General features: G+C 41.8%; 1 protein-coding gene across 4 annotated transcripts in view; it reads right to left on the bottom strand.

The window, feature by feature from the left end:
• The window catches only part of si:dkey-178k16.1 (band 4.1-like protein 1), a 111946-nt gene that overhangs the window by 2032 nt on the left and 86942 nt on the right, over positions 1–22972 (bottom strand). For 2 of the 4 annotated variants that reach the window (XR_005053279.1, XM_036988244.1), the window contains exons 11-19: positions 20984–21159; positions 18574–18779; positions 14161–14199; positions 9797–9955; positions 5244–5294; positions 4636–4998; positions 3546–4211; positions 2426–2491; positions 92–181 (exon numbers count right to left, since the gene is read on the bottom strand). Coding sequence is in view for 3 of the 4 variants with exons in the window: in XM_036988244.1 (XP_036844139.1) it covers positions 92–181; positions 2426–2491; positions 3546–4211; positions 4636–4998; positions 5244–5294; positions 9797–9955; positions 14161–14199; positions 18574–18779; positions 20984–21159 (1816 nt within the window). In the remaining variant the exon portion in view is untranslated. The remainder of the gene's footprint in view (positions 1–91; positions 182–2425; positions 2492–3545; positions 4212–4635; positions 4999–5243; positions 5295–9796; positions 9956–14160; positions 14200–18573; positions 18780–20983; positions 21160–22972) is intronic. The other 2 variants (XM_036988245.1, XM_036988246.1) reach the window with 2 other exon arrangements.

Below are 22972 nucleotides of genomic sequence, written 5' to 3'. Positions count from 1 at the left end.
GTGTGCAATTTGGCAAACATTATAAGATCAATGGAAACTAATAATACTGAAGGTACTGAATACGTCAGACCATTTTGACAATTGTTGATACCTTGGTGACATGCGTGGTTGCAGAGGTAACATTCTCAGTAACAAGTATTGGAGATCCAGAGGCCTCTCTTCCCAACGTACACATGTGCACCTGTCAGGATGTCAGGACACATGGGGGGGAAAAAAGCATTAATGACATCATGATCATACATGGACACAGTCAGTTCAAATACATGTGAATTTGAGAACCTGGTATTTAAAAATATTTGTTATTTTATTTGAGTATTTGAATGGTTGTTATAATAATTATAATAATAATAGTCTGCCAAATTGTGTTTGACAGGATTTTCAAATACTTACATGTATTTCAAATACCTGGGTTAAATTGATGGGAGTGTATTTAAATCGTTGTATTTCAGTTTTTCAAGTACTTAGTGTACTTCCTAGTGTAGTTCCAAATAAATTCAAATTCAAATATTCATTCCACCACTAGCTTAATACTTACATTGAATGTATGTGAAAGTAATTGAGATATTTGAAACCCAGGTCTAATGGACACACGCATGCAGATACACACAAACAGACACACCTATACATGATATAAATTAAATACATATGGTGCATTCGGAAAGTATTCAGACCCCTTAAGTTTTTCCACATTTTGTTATGTTACAACCTTATTCTAAAATTGATAAAATACAACATTTTCCTTATCATTCTACACACAATACCCCATAATGACTTTTGGTTTTTAATATAATGTTTTTTTAGAAAGGTTTGCAAAAACAGAAATACCATATTTACATAAGTATTCAGACCCTTTGCTATGAGACTCAAATTGAGCTCAGGTGCATCCTGTTTCCATTGATCATCCTTGAGATGTTTCTACAACTCTATTGGTAAATTCAAAAGATTGGACATTATATAGACAGGTGTGTGCCTTTCCAAATCAAGGTCCCACAGTTGACAGTGCATGTCAGAGCAAAAACCAAGACATGAGGTCGAAGGAATTCTCTAGAGAGCTCCGAAACAGGATTGTGTTGATGCACAAACCTGGGGAAGGGTACCAAAAAATGTCTGCAGCACTGAAGGTCCCCAAGAACACAGTGGCCTCCTTCATTCTTAAATGGAAGACGTTTGGACCACCAAGACTCTTCCTATAGCTGGCCGCCCAGACAAACTGAGCAATCAGGGGAGAAGGGCCTTGGTCAGGGAGGTGACCAAGAACCCAGTGGTCACTCTGATAGAGCTCCAGAGTTCCTCTGTGGAAATGTGAGAACCTTCCAGAAAGACAACCATCTCTGCAGCACTCTACCAATCAGGCCTTTATAGTAGAGTGGACAGATGAAAGCCACTCCTCAGTTTAAAGGCACATGACAGCCCATTAAAAGTTTGAAAGAAGGCACCTAAAGAACTCTCACACCATGAGAAACAAGATTCTCTGGTCTGATTAAACCAAGATGTAACTTTTTGGGCTGAATGCCAAGCATCACGTCTGGAGGAAACCTGGCACCATCCCTACGGTGGAGCATAGTTGTGGCAGCATCATTCTGTGGGGATGTTTTTCAGCGGTAGGAACTGGGAGACTTGTCAGGATAAAGGGAAAGATGAACGGAGCAAAGTACAGAGAGATCCTAGATGAAAATCTGCTCCCGAGTGCTCAGTACCTCAGACTGGGGCAAAAGTTCACCTTCCAACAGGATGACGACCTTAAGCTCACAGCCAAGACAATGCAGGAGGGATTTGGGACAGGTCTCTGAATGTCCTTGAGTGGCCCAGCCAGAGCCCGGACTTGAACCCCATCAATCTTCTCTGGAGAGACCTGAAAATAGCTGTGCAACGATGCTCCCCATCCAACCTGACAGAGCTTGAGAGAATCTGCAGAGAAGAATGGGAGAAACTCGCCAAATACAGGTGTGCCAAGCTTGTAGCGTCATACAGAGGAAGACTCAAGGCTGTAATCGATACCAAATGTGCTTCAACAAAGTACTGAGTAAAGGGTCTGAATACTTATGTAAATGTGATATTTCATTTTTATTTTATACATCTGCACAAATGTATCAATCTGTTTTTGCTTTGTTATTATGGGGATTGTGTGTAGATTGATGAGGGGGGAAAACTATTTAATCAATTTTAGAATAAGGCTGTAATGTAACAAAATGTGGAAAAAGTCAAGGGGTCTGAATACTTTCCGAATGCACTGTATATACATATTAAACTGAACAATGCAAACATACTTATACATAGATGCACAGTCAGGCATACACATTCAAATGATTTGATTCACTCTAACACATCTAATTCTAACAATCTCATTCAAACACAGAGGGAGAAGTAGGTTTACAATCTGTGTGCTGGAGTTAAAATTGGACAGGTCAGGTAATAATGTACTCACAGGGGAAACACCTTCTGTTGTTGAATAAGAAGTCTCGCCTATACTGCTTACAGTCACACCATGATCCTGAAAAAGACAGAAAACCCGATGTGATGCCCGCTCATGGTTTGAATGTCAGACTTTCAAATATGTCAGACAGACCATTTTACGATCAGTCGAGATATAATGCATTATACTCTCTGTGCTTTCAAATCATTATAGGAATGTATTATAAGGATGCTGTAACTACTTATGAGCTATTATGATGTTAAGGCATTATAAATGAACTTATTAGGCATTATATATACACACTACCGTTCAAAAGTTTGGGGTCACTTAGAAATGTCCTTGTTCTTGAAAGAAAATCATTTTTTTTGTCCATTAAAATAACATCAAATTGATCAGAAACACAGTGTAGACATCGCTAATGTTGTAAATGACTATTGTAGCTGGAAACAGCACATTTTAATGGAATATCTACATAGGCGTACAGAGGCCCATTATCAGCAACCATTACTCCTGTGTTCCAATGGCACGTTATCTTAGCTAATCCAAGTTTATCATTTTAAAAGGCTAATTGATCATTAGAAAACCCTTTTGCAGTTATGTTAACACAGCTGAAAAATGTTGTTCTGGTTAAAGAAGCAATACATCTGGCATTCTTTAGACTAGTTGAGTATCTGGAAAATCAGCATTTGTGGGTTCGATTACAGGCTCAGAACTTTCTTCTGAGAGTGTTACCATGACGGTAGGACCGAGATTTGGGGTCGTACCGAATACTGAAATGTTGTTAACTTTGAAATTACTTTAAAAAAACATAAAACCTTGATAGAGAAGACTAATGGCATATTAACATGCATTTTCTACAATTTAGTCAGATACTATAAATGGCTGATGTGTTTTTATCACATGAAAGCAACATTTGCATTTGTCTGTAGCCTACAGAAGTTTGTTGTTTGCAATTATAATGTCCAAGTTTGATATTGCCTAGTTGGTTGACTGGTCAGTCCATAAATCTGAGGTCTGTATATTTGAGGTTCTACTGTAGCATCTATTTACCTTTTCTCTATCTTTATACCTAACGAGCAATGGCCACTACCTGATCAACTATACCAGATCTCCATCAAAAATGCTTGTCTACCTGATCTGTAAACTCCACGATGGTTGTAGTGACCTCTGACCCATTGGGCTGTGTCTCGACCTTGACATCGGTCTTCCTCAATGCGTGGCTGGCGACAACGCAACTAGCCTCTCTGCTCAGAGCTGTCATGGGGGACACGTAAGTGGTCTCTCTGACTGTCTGGTCTCTGTCGACCTTGACCTCAGTCTTCCTCAGTGCATGGGAGGCGACGACATCACTAGCCTCTCTGCTCAGTGCTGTCATGGGGGACACGTAAGTGGTCTCTTTCTGTGACAGGTCTCTGTCGATCTTGACCTCAGTCTTCCTTAGTGCATGGGAGGCGACGACATCACTAGCCTCTCTGCTCAGTGCTGTCATGGGGGACACGTAAGTGGTCTCTTTCTGTGACATGTCTCTGTCGATCTTGACCTCAGTCTTCCTTAGTGCATGGGAGGCGACGACATCACTAGCCTCCCTGCTCAGCGCTGTCATGGGGGACACGTAAGTGGCCTCTTTTTGTGACTGGTCTCTGTCGATCTTGACCTCAGTCTTCCTCAGTGCATGGGAGGCGACGACATCACTAGCCTCTCTGCTCAGTGCTGTCATGGGGGATGAGTAAGTGGTATCTTTCTGTGACTGGTCTCTGTCGATGGGAACTGACCTCTTTGGTTTTCTGGGCACAACAGGCTTTGGGGAAAAATACAGAATATTAACTTCCATTGCTCAAATTTTATTTGAGATTCAGCACTCTTTACAAGCCATCTGTATGTAAAATATTTTAGAGGAAGCGTCTTTACATTTACTGAAGGCATATGGGCCAGCGCTTTCCCATCATTTAGTCATATGAAAGATCAGTGAAATCCAGCATAAACTTCAAGAAGACATTAATGAGCTGTAATGGTACTCACATTACGTTGTCAATGTTAAACTTAGTTAATTACTGTTAATGATGTAGCGATTTGTCTACTAAGGCTTACTTCAGCTGATTTGACCTGTAGACTCGTTACTTATTCTAAGAACAAAATATGATCCTATAAATGTAAACCTTTAGTGAACTATCACTTCAAAGACCTACCTGGACCCAAACTGTCCATTTGCTTGTGTACTTTACCTCATGATGTCGGACGTCTTCGGTGTGTAGCTGCTTGGTAGGAGGGCTGCTGCTAGCCCCGGTGAGAGGAGCCGAGACGAGAGGTGGCAGGGTTCCCTGCAGGTCGATACTCAGGCTGAGGCCCACGTCAGGTGACATGGGCCTCTCGCCCAGCTCCATCATGCCCCTGGAGAACTCCTCCATGCCCGTATGGAGGTCCATGAGGACAGTGAAGTCCACCTCGGCCTCCAGGCTGGACGTAGAGCTGACCGTGATGCTGGAGCACTTGCGCTCAATGCCCAGGTGGGTTTCCTTCAGGTACAGGGTCTCGTGGTCTTGGTCGTCCTCTGACACTGAGCCCAACCGCCTCTCCCACGGCTCCCTCTGCAGGTTAGATTGAGGAAGAAGGACAAGAGAATGAAAAAAACATTGTCGGCTCAATACAAGGGACTTGACATAAAGCTTTTTTCGCCTGTGCAAAAAAATATATACTTAAAAGGTAAAAATAGAAATATCAAATAAGCATTCAAACATGAGACTTTTAGGTAAAATGAACAGGCTCATATTTTAGCTTTGAAGGAGTTGAACATGCTTAAAAGTTTTTCGCACATTGAATAAAACTGACTCACCATGGCTTCGTCAAAAGGCTCCTCATGAATGGCAGGTGTAGGAGGGGTCTCCTGTAGAAGAAAAATTAGGTTTGAACGATTGCAAAGCCAATTTTAATTAACCTAAACAAACTGAAAAGAACAGCCATGAACTGTACACACATGAATATTGGCATCATCCTTCTGACTGTCATAGAACAAGAACATTCCCAGAGAGAATTCAAGGGTCTGCATTGTCAATGAATACAGTGACATCACCTTGGGGTTTACTCTTTACTTCAGCACAACGCTGGCAAAAAATATTTCCAAACAATGGAGTGATGGTGAAACCAACTGTGTGACAAGTTATGAGCAACATATGTTGACATCATCACACATAATAGCTGTTTCCACCATCCTTTTGTTGAAGACATTGTTCTAGCCAAGATGTTTTGCACATGCCAAGGCTGAGTAGGCTTCATAATGTCATGCTTATCCCATTGAAAGTAGACCTATGCTAACTGTAAGCTTACAGTTCATATATGAATAGTAAGCCTACATTTGTTCTAGCTCTAATAACTTGAGGTAATTGTTCACACAAGTTTCGCACATGCACATAGGATGTCTTTAAAGTCAACATTATCACAAAATCAAATTACTGTAAGTGCGATGGTAATGCCATGCACTGTTGAGGTTAGATAACAATACCTTCCAGGAATCAGGTATTTGTATACAGTGTACAAGTACCTCAGCCCTGAACAATGTGGCTGGCAGCGCTGCAGCCAAGAATTAGTGCATAACATCTCATAATAAATGTCGTATTGGCTATGTATTGGCTATTGCTGCAGAGATGCCAATGTTGAACATTTTGGCCAAATGTCCAAATCGCACTGTTTGCAAACAAGAACCTTATCAAACATTAGTGGCTTCAAAGGAAGGGGATGGTGCGAAAGCCTTTGACTCCTTGCAACAGCAACTACCTTTAGTCAGGGAGGTAAGAGGATGATGTTGGAAGGAGAGACTATGTGTTAACGCGGTGAAGAACAGACGCCAGAAGCTTAAGCAATGGAAACATTGCTTAAAGGCCCACCGGATTTTTAAATGGACAAGCAGATGTTAAGCTTTGCAGAGGGAAACGAGAGCCAGGAGCTCCCGGGCCATGAACGTGTTAAGTCTCAAAATGCCTTTGGCCAATGATTAGATGTGAAGGGCCACAGGCTTTGACCTGCTTTTTCATATACAGCCGCATGAGTTCTACATGTGTATATTCAAGCGGATAAAAACAAGTTTGTGATCGACTTAAGCACATGCAATGCTTTAGTTTCCAGTGATAGACAGGCAGGTTAGGCAGACGACGTTACCACTTGTTGCCTCTTGGTTGCTTCCTGGCTAGAGTTCCTGTAATGGCCGTTGCTAGAGTCGTTGGTGACATTCTGCCTGTTGCGAACTCTTGTCTCCCTGGACCACTGGGTTTTCAGAGGAAGGGTTGAAGGGGGAGCTGCATGGGAGGCCAAAGCCTTTGAGCCAAAGGAAAAGGTGTCTGTAAAATCTGGGTAAGCCTCGGGATGACCTTCATGGATTAGTCTTCCACCGTCAGTCCAGAAACTCGATCCAATAATGTCCCTCTGATCCTTGTGTTCACCAGTCCCTTGTAGCTCATTCTCTGGTAGCCAATGCTTTGTGACCTCTGTGTGCTGGTTGGTGGTTGTCATCCCTTGCTTGCTGTCATTTGCATCAGGACATGCTGGAGGCAAACCTATTCTCTTCCTGGTTTCAGAGGGTTCCTCTGTTGATTGCATCACCCGAGTGTCATCTACTCTTCTGGACACGCCTCCTTCAGCTTGGGTTTGCGTTTGTGGATTGATGACCCCTTTGTTCCCCCCTTTATTCAAAGACTTCTTTGATCTCTGTGGCTTGAGAGGAACTATTCGGGTGACTTTGGAGTGTGATGCACTCCCAGTTTTGTTGGAATAGTTTCCTCTCTCGGGCTTTGGTTCTTTTGTTTCCAGAGCTTCAGGTTCTCTCATCTCCCTCTTTCTTTCAGACTCACTTCCCCCTTGGTTGCTGTTATTTACAGATTCCACAGCGACCTGGTCATTGATATTGTTTTTTCTCTCTGGGAACGATTCATACTGATACAGACCCTGTTTCAACTGTTTGCTTTTCATTTCAATCCTCTCTTTGGAATAGAGATTATCCACTGGAGGTGAATCAAATCCATTCTCTTGAACACTGTTCCTTGAGAAAAAGGTGTCATATGAATACGTATTACTTCCAAAGGTTGCATCATCCACGGAGTGCATATCCTTATGCCCAGTTGCAGTCGAAACTGTTTCTTGTCTTTGGGATCTCGATCCAGTGCCACCTACTTTAGTTTTTCCAGATTCCTGAGGTGAAGTTATAGGCTTCATCTCGGTTGCTTTTCCAACTTGCACATCCTCAGACACCATACCAATACATGTGTCCTTGGGATCAAAAGCTAAGGCAAGTGTATAGGGAGAGGACTGATTATGTTCTTCTTTTGAGCTTCCGTGAGCACCATCTTGCTTTTCACTCAATATGGAATCCACAGAGGCCTATATATTGGTAAAAACACAGATTCATTAAGCTGCATGTATCCATTCTGATGCATTACTATGGAGTTTGTTACACCATATCACCCCATGGACTTAAGGTAGTATGTCATTTGAAAGGACTGGATGAGTGAAAGCTATATATGGTGGAAGACTATTTTTATACAGGTTGGAGTTTTTGCAATATTTTTCCACCTATCTATTAGAGAGCCGTGTTTCCTGTAGCTTTTTTATCAGCATTTTGCAAAGGAAACCAACTACTTTAGTCATGGACAGTGGAGGGGGACAAACGGAGTATGAGGGTGCCTGTCCTTCCAATTAAGTGGTAAGTGAAACCCTCCCAGCAAACATGCCAACATTGGCATGATGTGGGCCCAATGCAGCCTAAAATATTGGCTCAATGTAGGCTGCCCACATTTGGGCCAAGCACCTTTGCTCGTCGGCTCCAGGTTGGCCCTAACACTGTACCCAAACCGGCTACGCTCGTGCACCATCGTGTGCAAATTGACTTTGTCCCCCCACACCAAACGTGATAATCACACGTAGGTTAAAATATCAAAACAAACTCTTTAACCAATTATATTAATTTGGGGACAGGTAAAAAAAAAGAAAAAAAGAAGAGCATTAAAGCATTAAACATTTATGGCAATTTAGCTAGCTAGCTTGCAGTTGCTAGCTAAATTTGCCCTATTTAGCTAGTTTGCTGTTGCTAGCTAATTTGTCCTAGGATATAAACTTTGTTATTATTATTCTTTTTTTTCAGTTCATCTTTCAATCCCCCTACGTGGGTATAACCAATGAGGAGATGGCACGTGGGTATCTGCTTCTATAAACCAATGACGAGATGGGAGAAGCAGGACTTGCACAGCGTTCAGTGTCACAAATAGCTTTTAGCTCTTGGCAACGCAGACGCTCATTGGCACATGCAAGCAGTGTGGGTGCAATAATTTCATAACATGTATGTTTAAATATATTTTGCAACGCTCGCACTCCGGACGCGAGCGATGTGGTCAGCATTTGAGGCAGGTGGCCCCAAGGGCAGCCCTCACTTCGCCTGAAATAAGCCCACCCTTTGGATCGGCTGCCCTTATTGGGCCCCAATATGAGCTTATAGTATTGGCCCTATGTGTATTGCTGACCTTATGCCAATTTACCAGTTTTATCTATTATTTAATGGAGATGTATTTATTCATGATGTATTTAATGCAACTTAACACATTTTCTAGCCTTCAATGTATTTATTTATTGTTTCAGAAAGACAACAAATCCTATCATCCATATATTCTTTTTACAATAGAAACTGTTTAATTTTACATGTACTTAATTAAATCAACTTCTTTGATAAACTCCCCGAAATCTTACGTGGATTTTTGGCCAGTACTGAATGTGTTTTATAGATGTGTCTGTGTTGGGTTTAGAGAAAAATAGGCGTATGTGTTATTCTGGTCAGTGACTGAGGCAGTACGACCTTCAGAGCTACATATACCATTTATTTTCTCTGGCTCAGTATGTCACTGGTGAGATTTTCATCTTTCTGGCAGTATAAGCATTACTAGTTATTGTTTACGTCCCTCTCATGATAAATAATGACTTTTGGGTATGTCTATTTGAATCAAAATTTTGCCATTACATCTAACAGGTTAAAGACTTCATCAAGACTTCATCAAGATAAATATTTTGGGGGCATCACACAACAGAACACTTGAACAACAGAACAAACTAGAACAGCCCTCTCAGTAACAGTTGCACAAAAATAACTGCAATCCACGGCCCCAAATATTCTAATGAGCGCAGAATCTACATAATGAAGTAGCTGGCTTGGTGTTGGCTAGGCTGAGCTGGGCTAGCCCGTGAGGGGCTGGTGTTGGCTTGGTGTGGGCTAGACCGTGCCAACATTGCCAACAGAATACCCACAGGGGGCCAATGGGGTCATGTTTGCTGGGCTGGTGAAAATGAGTATACAGTAAGATTCCAAATTAAAGCTTTGGAAAGTAACATCGCCCCCCCCCCCCTCCCTCTTACCTGTTTCCTCTCTGGGGTGCCTCCAGGGGGCGTGGCTGTGGACAAGCGTTTCTCCCTCTGTGACAGCTTGCTGTTGGGCTCCCTGAGAGCTCTCTTTAGTTCGTTGATGCTGGCCTGGTGCTTCTGCAGGACATCCTCGGGCTTGTCCAGGAACTGCTGCTAGATAGAGAGAGGGAGATAGGTCACAGACTGGAGTTAGTATTCTTCCTACTTCCATTTCAGACATCTCAGGGATTGAACCAGACATGGACATTTGAATGAAAAGGGCCGTGTTAATGGTCAATTATGTGTTTGCAATTCTTCATCTCAAATTCCACCTCCATTTCAATTCTGCTCGGAGCTCAGAACATGGATGTTACAACAAATATCCAATCTGTTTCTGATATGGGCTAAATAATGAGACTAACGCTCCTATGCATGGATGAAGAGTATAGACATGGACCCCATTACACTCCTCTTGAGTAATGAGTACATCGTTATTTATCTGCCTTGGAATTACACATTTCTGACAAGCGATATCTTGAATTTTCCAGATGACCAAATCACACACTATGAAAGATTTTAAAATCAACTGATGTTATGTCATCCTCAGTGGTAATTTTATCTGATTAATACCTTTCAATCACGATGACATCATGTTAATGACATTTTTATGTTTTCCTTCAAGGCTTGCAATACTTTATTGGGTAACACTTTACTTGACACCCAGCATCATAATAAGTTATGACATGGTCATAACTATGTCATAATATGTCATAACAGCTGACATAATATGGTCATAACACTGTCATGACACATTTATATTTGTTGTGACATATACTGCGTTATTTTATGGCTGGTTCTGACACCTACACCTACCACGGTGGCTATTTTTCATTATGGCTGGTTATGACGTCTACATACTGTAAGAGTGTCAAAACCCACAAAACCTACCACACAAGGCAAAACATTCCATTACACCATAGCCTAAGTGTCAACAGAATGTTAATGTAGTATATATATTTTGATTATATTTACCATATTCAATTATCATTGTAATTGAGCACACATTGATGTCAAACACACTCCAATTCGCATACTGTCCCAACAGACCCACAGATTACGCAAAATCTCAATCTCACTCCACAATGCCCTTCCCCACCTTAACAAAAGGCACACCTATGTGAGGGTGCTGTTCATTGAGTACAGCTCAGCGGTCAACACCATAATGCCCACAAAGCTCATCACTAAGCTAAGGACCCTGGGACTAAACACCTCCTTCTGCAACTGGATCCTGGACTTCCTGACAGGCCATCCCCAGGTGGTAAGGGTAGGCAACAACACATCTGCCACGCTGATCCTCAACAATGGGGACCCTCAGGGGGGCGTGCTTAGTCCCCTCCTATACTCCCTGTTCACCCACAACTGTGTGGCCAAGCACGACTCCAACACCATCGTTAAGTTTGCTGTGGTAGGCCTGATCACCGACAATGATGAGACAGCCTATAGGGAGGTCAGAAACTTGGTAGTGTTCCAGAACAACAACCTCTCCGTCAATGTGAGCAAGACAAAGAAGATGATATTTGACTAGAGGAAAAGGAGGGCCAAACAGACCCCCATTAATAACAACAGGGCTATAGTGGAGCGGGTCAAGAGTTTGAAGTTCCTTGGTGTCCACATCATCAACAAACTATCATGGTCCAAACACACCAAGACAGTTGTGAAGAGGGCACCTTTTCCCCGTCAGGAGACTGAAAAGATTTGGCATGGCTCCCCAGATCCTCAAAAAGTTCTAGAGCAGCACCGCCTGGTATGGCAACTGCTTGGCATCCGACCGGAAGGCGCCACAGAGGGTACTTTTTTTTGTTGTCAAAGACTCCATTCACCTAAGTCATAGACTGTTCTCTCTGCTACCGCACGGCAAGCGGTACCGGAGCACCAAGTCTAGGTCCAAAAGGCTCCTTAACAGCTTCTACCCCGAAGCCATAAGACTGCTGGACAATTAATCAAATGGCTGCCCGGACTATTTGCATTTATTATCTATGCATAGTCACTTTACACCTACATACATGTACAAATTACCTAAACTAACATGTAGTTGAACTGCAAGTCTAGGACTAAAAGGCTCCTCAACAGCTTCTACCCCCAAGCCATAAAACTACTGAACAATAAATAAAATCGCCACCGGACAATTTACATTGACCCCCCTTCCCTTTTGTACGCTGCTGCTACTCGCTGTTAATTATTAAGAAGAAGACACTTTCTTGGGCCAAGAAACACATGCAATGGACATTGGACCAGTGGAAATCTGTCCTTTGGTCTAAAGAGTCTAAATTTTGTATTTTTCGTTCCAACCGTGGTGTCTTTGTGAGACGCAGAGTAGGTGAACAAATGATCTCCGCATGTGTGGTTCCCACCGTGAAGCATGGAGGAGGAGGTGTGATGGTGCTTTGCTGGTGACACGGTCAGTGATTTATTTAGAATTCAGGGCACACTTAACCAGCATGGCTACCACAGCATTCTGCAGCGATACGCCATCATATCTGGTTTGCGCTTAGTGGGATTATCATTTATTTTTCAACAGGACAATGACCTAAAACACACCTCCAGGCTGTGTAAAGGCTATTTGACTAAGAAGGAGCATGATGGAGTCACTTCAGATGACCAGGCATCCACAATCACCCGACCTTAACCCAATTGAAATGGTTTTGGATGAGTTGGACTGCAGAGTGAAAGAAAAGCAGCCAACAAGTGCTCAGCATATGTGGGAACTCCTTTAAGACTGTTGGAAAATCATTCCTCATGAAGCTGGTTGAGAGAATGCCAAGAGTGTGCAAAGCTGTCATCAAGGCAAAGGGTGGTTACTTTGATTTTTTAAAAATTTGTTTAACACTTTTTTGGTTACTACATGATTCCATATGTGTAATTTCATAGTTTTGATGTCTTCACTATTATTCTACAATGTAGAAAATAGTAAAAATAAAGAAAACCATTGAATGAGTAGGTGTGTCCAAACTTTTGACTGGAACTGAATGTCACAACAGATGTAAATATATGGGTCATGACAGTGTAATGAGCATATTTTGACAGGTTATGCCAAGTTATGTCAGCTGTTATGACATATTATGATATGGTTATGACCGTGTCATGACACTGGATGTCAAGTCACTTTATTGCAATACTGTATTATTATAATGTAGCTTAATAGAGACTGTGGCTATAAAGGCAATAGAACAAAAATGCTACTGGCTTTGTCTATGTTAACAATGTCCAAACCTACAACTGAACTTTTACAATAAAGTTGTCCTTAATAAACGCAAACAAACTGAGGGGTGGACTGAAGCTGTACTGAACAACATATATTGCTGCCCTTACTGATCGACACCGTCAAGATGAGCTACACAGCACAGCACATGACAGCACACCTGGTGAGGGGTCACAGAGAGAGAGCACAGGCACAGAGCAAGGAGAAGCAGTACCTCCTGTTGGGGGCGTGGGGTGGCCAGATCCTGGTCCGACTGGGGGAGGGGGACGGGGTGAATGGAGCATAGGCACAGAGGAAGAGGTGGGGTGGGGGTGGGGCACGTGCAGAGACAAAGAGGCAGAGTACCGTAGGTGAGTCAAGAAGGCAGGCACACACACGCACACACACACACCCACACAGAGGTTGTGTTGGTAGCATCCAAGCATCTCACTGAGACAGTGAGTTCGTTCGGCGATGGAAACATCTAGTATTTGGAGACAGATGTACACTGAGATGAACACTGGTGAATTACATAAATGCGGTAACTGAGATATTCGGAGGAAGGACTCAGAGTCTCGTGCTATTTCTCACTCCAAACATTTCAATGGCAAAGTATGAAAGATCAGCATTCAAGGACCTAGATGTTGTCATTGATAGTACAAAGTGAAGGTTTTAAATGGTGTTTCCTTTTGTATTATGGAGATGAATGTAAATCAAACATACAGTAGTTGTGTTCAAGCTCAGCTAATCCTTCTAATGACAATATACACATGAAAATGGTAATGGACCCATTGTTGAACACAGCTGGACACTCAGATGCACTGAAATGAATTCCCTATGTAGACATATTACAAACACTGACCAAACACAGTCTAAATACCTTGATAGTACCCAGACTTCATAATGCCATTAGCCTACCCTAGACTACTACGACGGTGATCCAGTCAAGTGATGTGATTTAGGCTGTGCACAAAGCCAAGGGATCTAAGAAAGTCATGAATGTACTGTCCATGTGGAATAACACTTGGAGTAATAACCTAGCTACAAGTCGGAACAGGCTGAATAAAGAAATAACACAAAAACCCAGAACAAACAGACAAACAGACATACAGACAGACACTAGTCATCACAAACGAAGTACCTCAAGCTTTGAGTCTACTGGCGAGCCTGCCTCCTCACCCTGCAAGCGAGAAGGTGGGAAGAGAGAAGCGGTTGTTCAGTGGGGCGCAGGAAGCCACAGCAGGAAGAGGAGAAAAGGAATTTTAGGAGAGTGAAGGGTGCAACAGGGCGAGGGGGAAAGACAGCATGTTAGATTTGAAGAGGAGATTAAGGAAACAGAGCACAGAGAAGGGCATGAGTTCCACGCAGAGGAGCAAAAGGGAGGGAAGAGAAGAGGAGCCGAGGACAGAGGGAATATGGATTAGACTAAAGTGAATGCAGGAGAGAGGGATGAGTGTAAGTCAGGGGCTCACATGATGGATTTTCTCACTGCGCTGCAGGTTAGGCATTCTGATATTTCAAAAAGCACATATTTAGACATTGATGGAACTGGAACTACAAGGGGAGGAATATGAGTAAAATTAATCATTCTTCTCTGAATCTTATGCATATAATTTAGAAAAACTAGTTAGGTGCGTACATTTTATAAATAACCACAACAAACCTGAATTTAACTTACTAACCAAGGGTCTTGTTTTACCAGGTTCTTTTGTTTTAAATCATATTAATAGAGTTAAAATAATAAAAGGGAGTGGCTGTGTGGCCAAAAACATCGGACGCCTCTTCCCAACAGCTTAACAATCGAAACTTCTGAGCATGTGCGCAATTCTCTACTTTAATATTTGTTTTATGCATCTGCTGCTCCCTCCATTGCTGCTTCCCCCTCCTGTGTGTGTGTGTGTGTGTGTGTGTGTGTGTGTGTGTGTGTGTGTGTGTGTGTGTGTGTGTGTGTGTGTGTGTGTGTGTGTGTGTGTGTGTGTGTGTGTGTGTGTGTGTGTGTGTGTGTGTGTGTGTGAAATTGGGAGTTAGTGTTCAGGATTCATTTAGTTTTTATCATTTTTGGATACATGTTAATGCCATATATTTTATGTGGAAAAATCAATACAACCAAGCAATCAACTTGTGAAATTGGCTAATAATTCACTAAAGCATAAACAAAACTGCCACACATTGTATCCTGGTGTTGCATGCTCTCCCCACTGAATATAATATATCCCGGTAACATCCATATGGTTACCAACACTATAATATTTCTCATGAAGGCTGCTATTCTACCTGGAAGAAAACATTTGGGCACAACACTACCACTGGCGATAACGTCTCCGATCCTGTCTCTGCTCGCATATCTCACAGCGTCTGTAACACATGCACAGAATGTGATTCGGTTGTTTAGCTCTGGAGAAGAGGCGTCCAATTCAGCCATAATAAAAAGGGGGATCTAACAATACATCCACTTTAGGTAGAAAGATAGACTTTCACTCACTGTCATGTGAATTTGGACAGTGAACCACATTGGCTCTAAACCAGGGGTGGGCAAACTACGTCCCGTGTTGTTGGCGAACAAATCGGTTATAACAAAATGTGTGAGGCCCGTTGAATTTCAAAATCCCGATGTGGTCCTTGAACCAAAACATTTGCCCACCCCTGCTTTATCTTCAAGCCTTTTCCATTTGAGATTGAAAATTTCATAAGAGGCGACAGTACTTGAGGGTATTTTCATTATCTGTTTTACCATTTAGAAATGAAAGCACCTAATGGCCGTGTCTGAAATCTGTCTTGCCTTCTACTTACTTCAACTACATACTATGTACTAATAGTACTGCATACCACTTAGAACATACTGTTTAGTAAAAACGTAAGCAGTAAGCAATAAATATCAACCTATTGCTCATCCATACTGAGAAGATGTCATCTAATGCGCAATCACACTTGTTCCCCGCAATTTGTTCATTTTTGTAGAGTGAGTTCCCTATTATGATTATCAGCTGTTGTCACGTGGGTATGAAAATACAATTATCTTCCTTTGTGCAGCAATTTATACTAGATGAAATGCTGAATTTTCACATTCTATAAAACGTATAAACTATAAAACTATTTTCGCATACTCAAAAAGCCTACCATTTAGAACTCAAGGGTATTTGGACACGGCCTATGTACCTAGTCCCCCCATTTGAAGAAGTCTTAAGTATTTTGACAAATTCACGTATAGTGTATAAAATACGTCAAACGTGTAGTATTTGGTTGCATATTCCTAGCATGAAATGACTACAACTACATTTGCAGTTTGTTTTGGTTGTGCTTTGGGTTATGAATGAATCATGATGAGTGAGTGAGAAGGTTACAGAGGCTACAACAAAACATGCTAATCTCTCACCATTACCAAAAACAGAAGGTTAGCATTTTGGGGGGGTATATGATCTTTGTGCCTCTTTAACTTTCTCAATCATTCACGGTTCATCCATTATCATGGTAGCGTCCACATGAACAAAGAAGTGTTCAGAAACATCTTCTATTCTTACTTACAATACAAGTAACTCCAAAGTTACACAATATATTATTCCCCATTCAGTTCCTATTGGGCAAAATATAATCTGAAACACAACCAAAACAAACTGCAAATACGTCCAACAAGTTTGTTGAGTCACGAGCTTGATGTCACGAGCTTGATGTCACGAGCTTGATGTCACGAGCTTGATGTCACGAGCTTGATGTAGTCATTGAGTGCAAGGAATATGGGACCAAATAGTACGAAACGTTTGACTACTTTAATACACCGTGAATTTGTCTAAATACAGTGCCTTGCGAAAGTATTCGGCCCCCTTGAACCTTGCGACCTTTTGCCACATTTCAGGCTTCAAACATAAAGATATAAAACTGTATTTTTTTGTGAAGAATCAACAACAAGTGGGACACAATCATGAAGTGGAACGACATTTATTGGATATTTCAAACTTTTTTAACAAATCAAAAACGGAAAAATTGGGCGTGCAAAATTATTCAGCCCCTTTACTTTCAGTGCAGCAAACTCTCTCCAGAAGTTCAGTGAGGATCTCTGAATGATCCAATGTTGACCTAAATGACTAATGATGATAAATACAATCCACCTGTGTGTAATCAAGTCTCCGTATAAATGCACCTGCACTGTGATAGTCTCAGAGGTCCGTTAAAAGCGCAGAGAGCATCATGAAGAACAAGGAACACACCAGGCAGGTCCGAGATACTGTTGTGAAGAAGTTTAAAGCTGGATTTGGATACAAAAAGATTTCCCACGCTTTAAACATCCCAAGGAGCACTGTGCAAGCGATAATATTGAAATGGAAGGAGTATCAGACCACTGCAAATCTACCAAGACCTGGCCGTCCCTCTAAACTTTCAGCTCATACAAGGAGAAGACTGATCAGAGATGAAGCCAAGAGGCCCATGATCACTCTGGATGAACTGCAGAGATCTACAGCTGAGGTGGGAGACTCTGTCCATAGGACAACAATCAGTCGTATATTGCACAAATCTGGCCTTTATGGAAGAGTGGCAAGAAGAAAGCCATTTCTTAAAGATATCCATAAAAAGTGTTGTTTAAAGTTTGCCACAAGCCACCTGGGAGACACACCAAACATGTGGAAGAAGGTGCTCTGGTCAGATGAAACCAAAATTGAACTTTTTGGCAACAATGCAAAACGTTATGTTTGGCGTAAAATCACCCTGAACACACCATCCCCACTGTCAAACATGGTGGTGGCAGCATCATGGTTTGGGCCTGCTTTTCTTCAGCAGGGACAGGGAAGATGGTTAAAATTGATGGGAAGATGGATGGAGCCAAATACAGGACCATTCTGGAAGAAAACCTGATGGAGTCTGCAAAAGACCTGAGACTGGGACGGAGATTTGTCTTCCAACAAGACAATGATCCAAAACATAAAGCAAAATCTACAATGGAATGGTTCAAAAATAAACATATTCAGGTGTTAGAATGGCCAAGTCAAAGTCCAGACCTGAATCCAATTGAGAATCTGTGGAAAGAACTGAAAACTGCTGTTCACAAATGCTCTCCATCCAACCTCACTGAGCTCGAGCTTTTTGCAAGGAGGAATGGGAAAAAATGTCAGTCTCTCGATGTGCAAAACTGATAGAGACATACCCCAAGCGACTTACAGCTGTAATCGCAGCAAAAGGTGGCGCTACAAAGTATTAACTTAAGGGGGCTGAATAATTTTGCACGCCCAATTTTTCAGTTTTTGATTTGTTAAAAAAGTTTGAAATATCCAATAAATGTCGTTCCACTTCATGATTGTGTCCCACTTGTTGTTGATTCTTCACAAAAAAATACAGTTTTATATCTTTATGTTTGAAGCCTGAAATGTGGCAAAAGGTCGCAAAGTTCAAGGGGGCCGAATACTTTCGCAAGGCACTGTAATTACTTACAAAATGGCAGAAAATTATCCTTTATCCTTTCACCTGTCTTTCACCAGTGATCCTTTATGATGGAGAGGACTCAAGGAAAAACGGAGCCATCATCTACTATGAATATAGGGTCCGCCACCCTTGCCTCGCCTTGTACCTTCAGCTCCATGGTCTTGGCGGACGTGGCAAAACCATCAGTCTCCTCGTCCTGATCCTGGTACTCCTGGTCTTGTTCCTGGTAATCCTGATCCTGGTCTAGGTCCAGACTGCCCTCTTGTTCCAGGTCTTCTCTGGACAGGAACTGGGTGTGATCACTGGAGCTGCGCTGGGACAGCTGGTCCATGCTGTCTCCCAGGGCTGATGCTGGGCAGAAAATGGGGGTAGGGCACACAAAGGATGGCGGAGAAAAGAGAGAAAAGCTAGTCAGCCCTGGCTCACAGAAAGCAAGAGAAAGGTCAACATTGTCTGTACGGTAAATTATGATTGAACGAGATTACAATTTGTTTACATTGACATCCATTTTACAGGTAAGTATTTATCTCCTTACAGTTGAGGCAGGGTAAACTGATTCAGGAGTCAGAACATAGATTATGGCCAGGAGTCATTCAAAGGTGCGTTCATAGCCATGGGAAGATGTTTGGCGGGGGATGCATGCACTACATTTGTTCGCTAATACAGGACCAGTAAAGGCCCAGTGCACTACGTTTGTGAATATGTTTTTTTTATTTCCTGATTTTTCAGGGGATGCTGCAGCAACCTCAGCACCCCTACTTTAAAAAAATAGAAATATTTAATACGGTAGGCCATTTGAGAACAAGTTCTCATTTACAACTGTGACCTGGCCAAGATAAAGCAAAGCAGGGCGACAAAAACAACAACACAGAGTTACACATGGGATAAACAAATGTACAGTCAATAACACGATAGAAAAATCGATGTACAGTGTGTGCAAATGTAGTAAGATTAGGGAGGTAAGGCAATAAATAGGCCATAGTGGCTAAATAATTACAATGTAGCATTAACACTGGAGTGATAGTTGTGCAGATGATGATGTGCATTTAGGGATACTGGGGTGCAAAATAGCAAAATAAATGTATAAATAACAATATGGGGATGAGGTAGTTGGGTGTACTATTTACAGATGGGCTATGTACAGGTGCAATGATCGGTAAGCTGCTGTGACAGCTGATGCATACAATTAGTGGGAGATATGTCTCCAGCTTTAGGGATTTTTGCAATTCGTTCCAGTCATTGGCAGCAGAGAACTGGAAGGAAAGGCGGCCAAAGGAGGAGTTGGCTTTGGGGATGACCAGTGAAATATACCTGCTGGAGGGCGTGCTACAGGTGGGTGCTGCTATTGTGACCAGTGAGCTGAGATAAAGCAGGGCTTTACCTAGCAAAGACTTATAGATGACCTGGAGCCAGTGGGTTTGGCGACAAATATGAAGCGAGGGCCAGCCAACGATAGCATATAGGTTGCAGTGGTGGGTAGTATTTGGGGCTTTGGTGACAAAACGGATGGCACTGTGATAGACTACATCCAATTTGCTGAGTAGAGTGTTGGAGGCTATTTTGTAAATGACATTGCTGAAGTCAAGGAAGTCAGAAATTCTGCCAAACTCCAAGCATTGATTATGCAAGAATGGGGTGCCATCAGTCAGGATGTGGCCCAGAAGTTAATTGACAGCATGCCAGGGCTGATTGTAGAGTTCTTGAAAAAGAAGGGTCAACACTGCAAATATTGACACTCTGCATCAACTTCATGTAATTGTCAATAAAAGCCTTTGAGACATATGAAATGCTTGTAATTATACTTCAGTATTCCATAGTAACATCTGACAAAAATATCTAAAGACACTGAAGCAGCAAACGTTGTGGAAATTAACATGTGTCAACATTGTGTCATTCTCAAAACTTTTGGCCACGACTGTATACTTCCCACAGCTATGGGTGTGTTGCAGCTCTGCACACTGAGCTGCAGACAATTAACCTTTTAAAGGTAATTTCACAGACGTTCGCGGAGAATGCATTTATGTTAAACCCTTCAGATGTTGGCTCAATTGTAAATTACCTAGAAGTAAAGTGAAATGTTCTTTTCAATAACGTGCCTAGGCTTGATTCCCGGCCTATGTATAACAATGTCCTATGGACTTTCAATAATACAACAGTTGTTCTCAAATAGTACAAAGCCTGTTTAAAGTTCAAAATAATTCACAGTACAATCAGATGCTATCTATTCTATCTGTCTACCACTGCAATATACACTCTTAGAAAAAAGGTGCTTTTTCGGCTGTCCCCGTAGGAGAACTCTTTAAAGAACCATTTTTTGGTTCCAGGTAGAACTCTTTGGGTTCCATGTAGAGGGTTCTCCTATGGGGACAGCCGAAGAACCCTTTTGGATCCTTTTTTCTAAGAGTGTACTGATGCAAATTTGAAATAACAATGAATAAACAACAACCTACTTGACAAAGAGGCATAAACATTTTACAGAGTTGGCCCATATTCTAAGTGGTGAGTACGTTGTACAAATTCATGATGTTATAGTACAGTAATAGTCCGGGCCTTACCTCCATCCACACTGCGGGGCAGCAGGTACCTCTTGCTAACCGAACGGTCAAACTGTGGAGCTGGCCGGTCGATCAGCACACTGGCCTGACGCGACTGGGCCTGGGTCCGCCCACTGTAGCGGAATTTGGAGCCAATCACCAGGAAGCCCTTGGGAGGGGGTTCTGGAGACACCAACCTATAGAGCGACTCAGTTTTAGTATGAAGGTTTAAAGAGATGGACACTATAATGTTTATATTTTTTATTAAACATTAACACGAGATCGTCATTTTGAATTTACATGTTTAATTACTCTGCCATTTTTAAAGTCATATTCCTTCCGTCCTTGACTTTTCAAAATAAGTCTATATAACACACTGTCATTGTTAGAATCTTAATATCGCAAACAGAATTTGTGTTAAAAGCAGTTTTATTTATGTACCAGTCTGTCTTTAGTTATATATACATATATACAGCATATATTGTATGTATATACACTGAAGAAAAATATAAATGCAACATGCAACAATTTCTAAAATGTTACTGAGTTGCAGTTCATATAAGGAAATCAGTCAATTTAAATAAATTCATTAGGTCCTAATTTATGGATTTCACATGACTGGGAACACAGATAAAATATGCATCTGTTGGTCAGATACCTTTAAAAAAAAGTAGGGGCGTGGATCAGAAAACCAGTCAATATTTGGTGTGACCACCATTTGCATCATTCAGCGTGACACATTTCCTTGGGGTGGCAGGTAGCCTAGTGTTTAGAGCTAGTTGGGCTAGTAACCGAAAGGTTTGTGCAGAAATGTTTCGGGTGTACAAATCCCAGTTTCATCAGCTGTCCGGGTGGCTGGTCTCAGACGATTCTGCAGGTCCTGGGCTGGTGTGGGTACACATGGTCTGAGGTTGTGAGGCTGGTTGGAAATACTGCCAAATTCTCTAAAACGATGTTGGCGGTGGCTTATGGTAGAGAAATTAATATTAAATTCTCTGGCAACAGCTCTGGTGGACATACCTGCAGTCAACATGCCAATTGCACGCTCCCTCAAAACTTGAGACATCTGTGGCATTGTGTTGTGTGACAAACTACATATTTTAGAGTGGCCTTTCATTGTCCCAAGCAGAAGGTGCACCTGTGTAATGATCATGCTGTTTAATCAGCATCTTGATATGCCACACCTGTCAAGTGGATGGATTATCTTGCCAAAAGATACATCTTCACTAACAGGGATATAAACTAATTTGTGGACAAAATTGTAGAGAAATATTATTTTTGTGCACAAGGAACATTTCTGAGATATTTTATTTCAGCTCATGAAACATTGCCTTCAGAAAGTATTCACACTCTTTGACTTTTTCCACAGTTTGTTGTGTTACAGCCTGAACTTAGAATGGATTAAATTGAGATTGTTTGTCACTGGGCTACATACAATACCCCATAATGTCAAAGTAGAATTATGTTTTGAGAAATGTTTACAAATTTATAAAAAATTTAAAGCTGAAATCTTTTGAGTCAGTAAGTATTCAACCCCTTTGTTTATGGCAAGCCTAAATAAGTTCAGGAGTGAAAATGTGCTTAAACTCGATTTTTCTATCGTGTTATTGCTTGGACTCAATAATAGTGTTTAACATGATGACTACCTCATCTCTGTACCCCTCTGTACAGGATGCTCTCGATTGTGCATCTGTAAAAGTTTGTCAGGGTTTTAGGTGACAAGCCAAATTTCTTCCGCCTCCTGAGGTTGAAGAGGCACTGCTGCATCTTCTTCACCACACTGTCTGTGTGGGTGGACCATTTCAGTTTGTCTGTGATGTGTACGCAAAGGAACGTTGAGTGAGAGATTGTTTTCCTGACACCACACGCCGAGTGCCCTCACCTCCTCCCTGTAGGCTGTCTCGTCGTTGTTGGTAATCAAACCCACTACTGTCGTGTCGTCTGCAAACTTGATGATAGAGTTGGAGGCGTGCATAGCCCCGCAGTCGTGGGTCTAGAGAGAGTACAGGA

This window comes from Oncorhynchus mykiss, chromosome 9 (assembly GCF_013265735.2).
Source record: "Oncorhynchus mykiss isolate Arlee chromosome 9, USDA_OmykA_1.1, whole genome shotgun sequence".
NCBI classification, from domain to species: Eukaryota; Metazoa; Chordata; class Actinopteri; order Salmoniformes; family Salmonidae; genus Oncorhynchus; species Oncorhynchus mykiss.
This window is presented reverse-complemented; position numbering and strand designations above follow the sequence as displayed.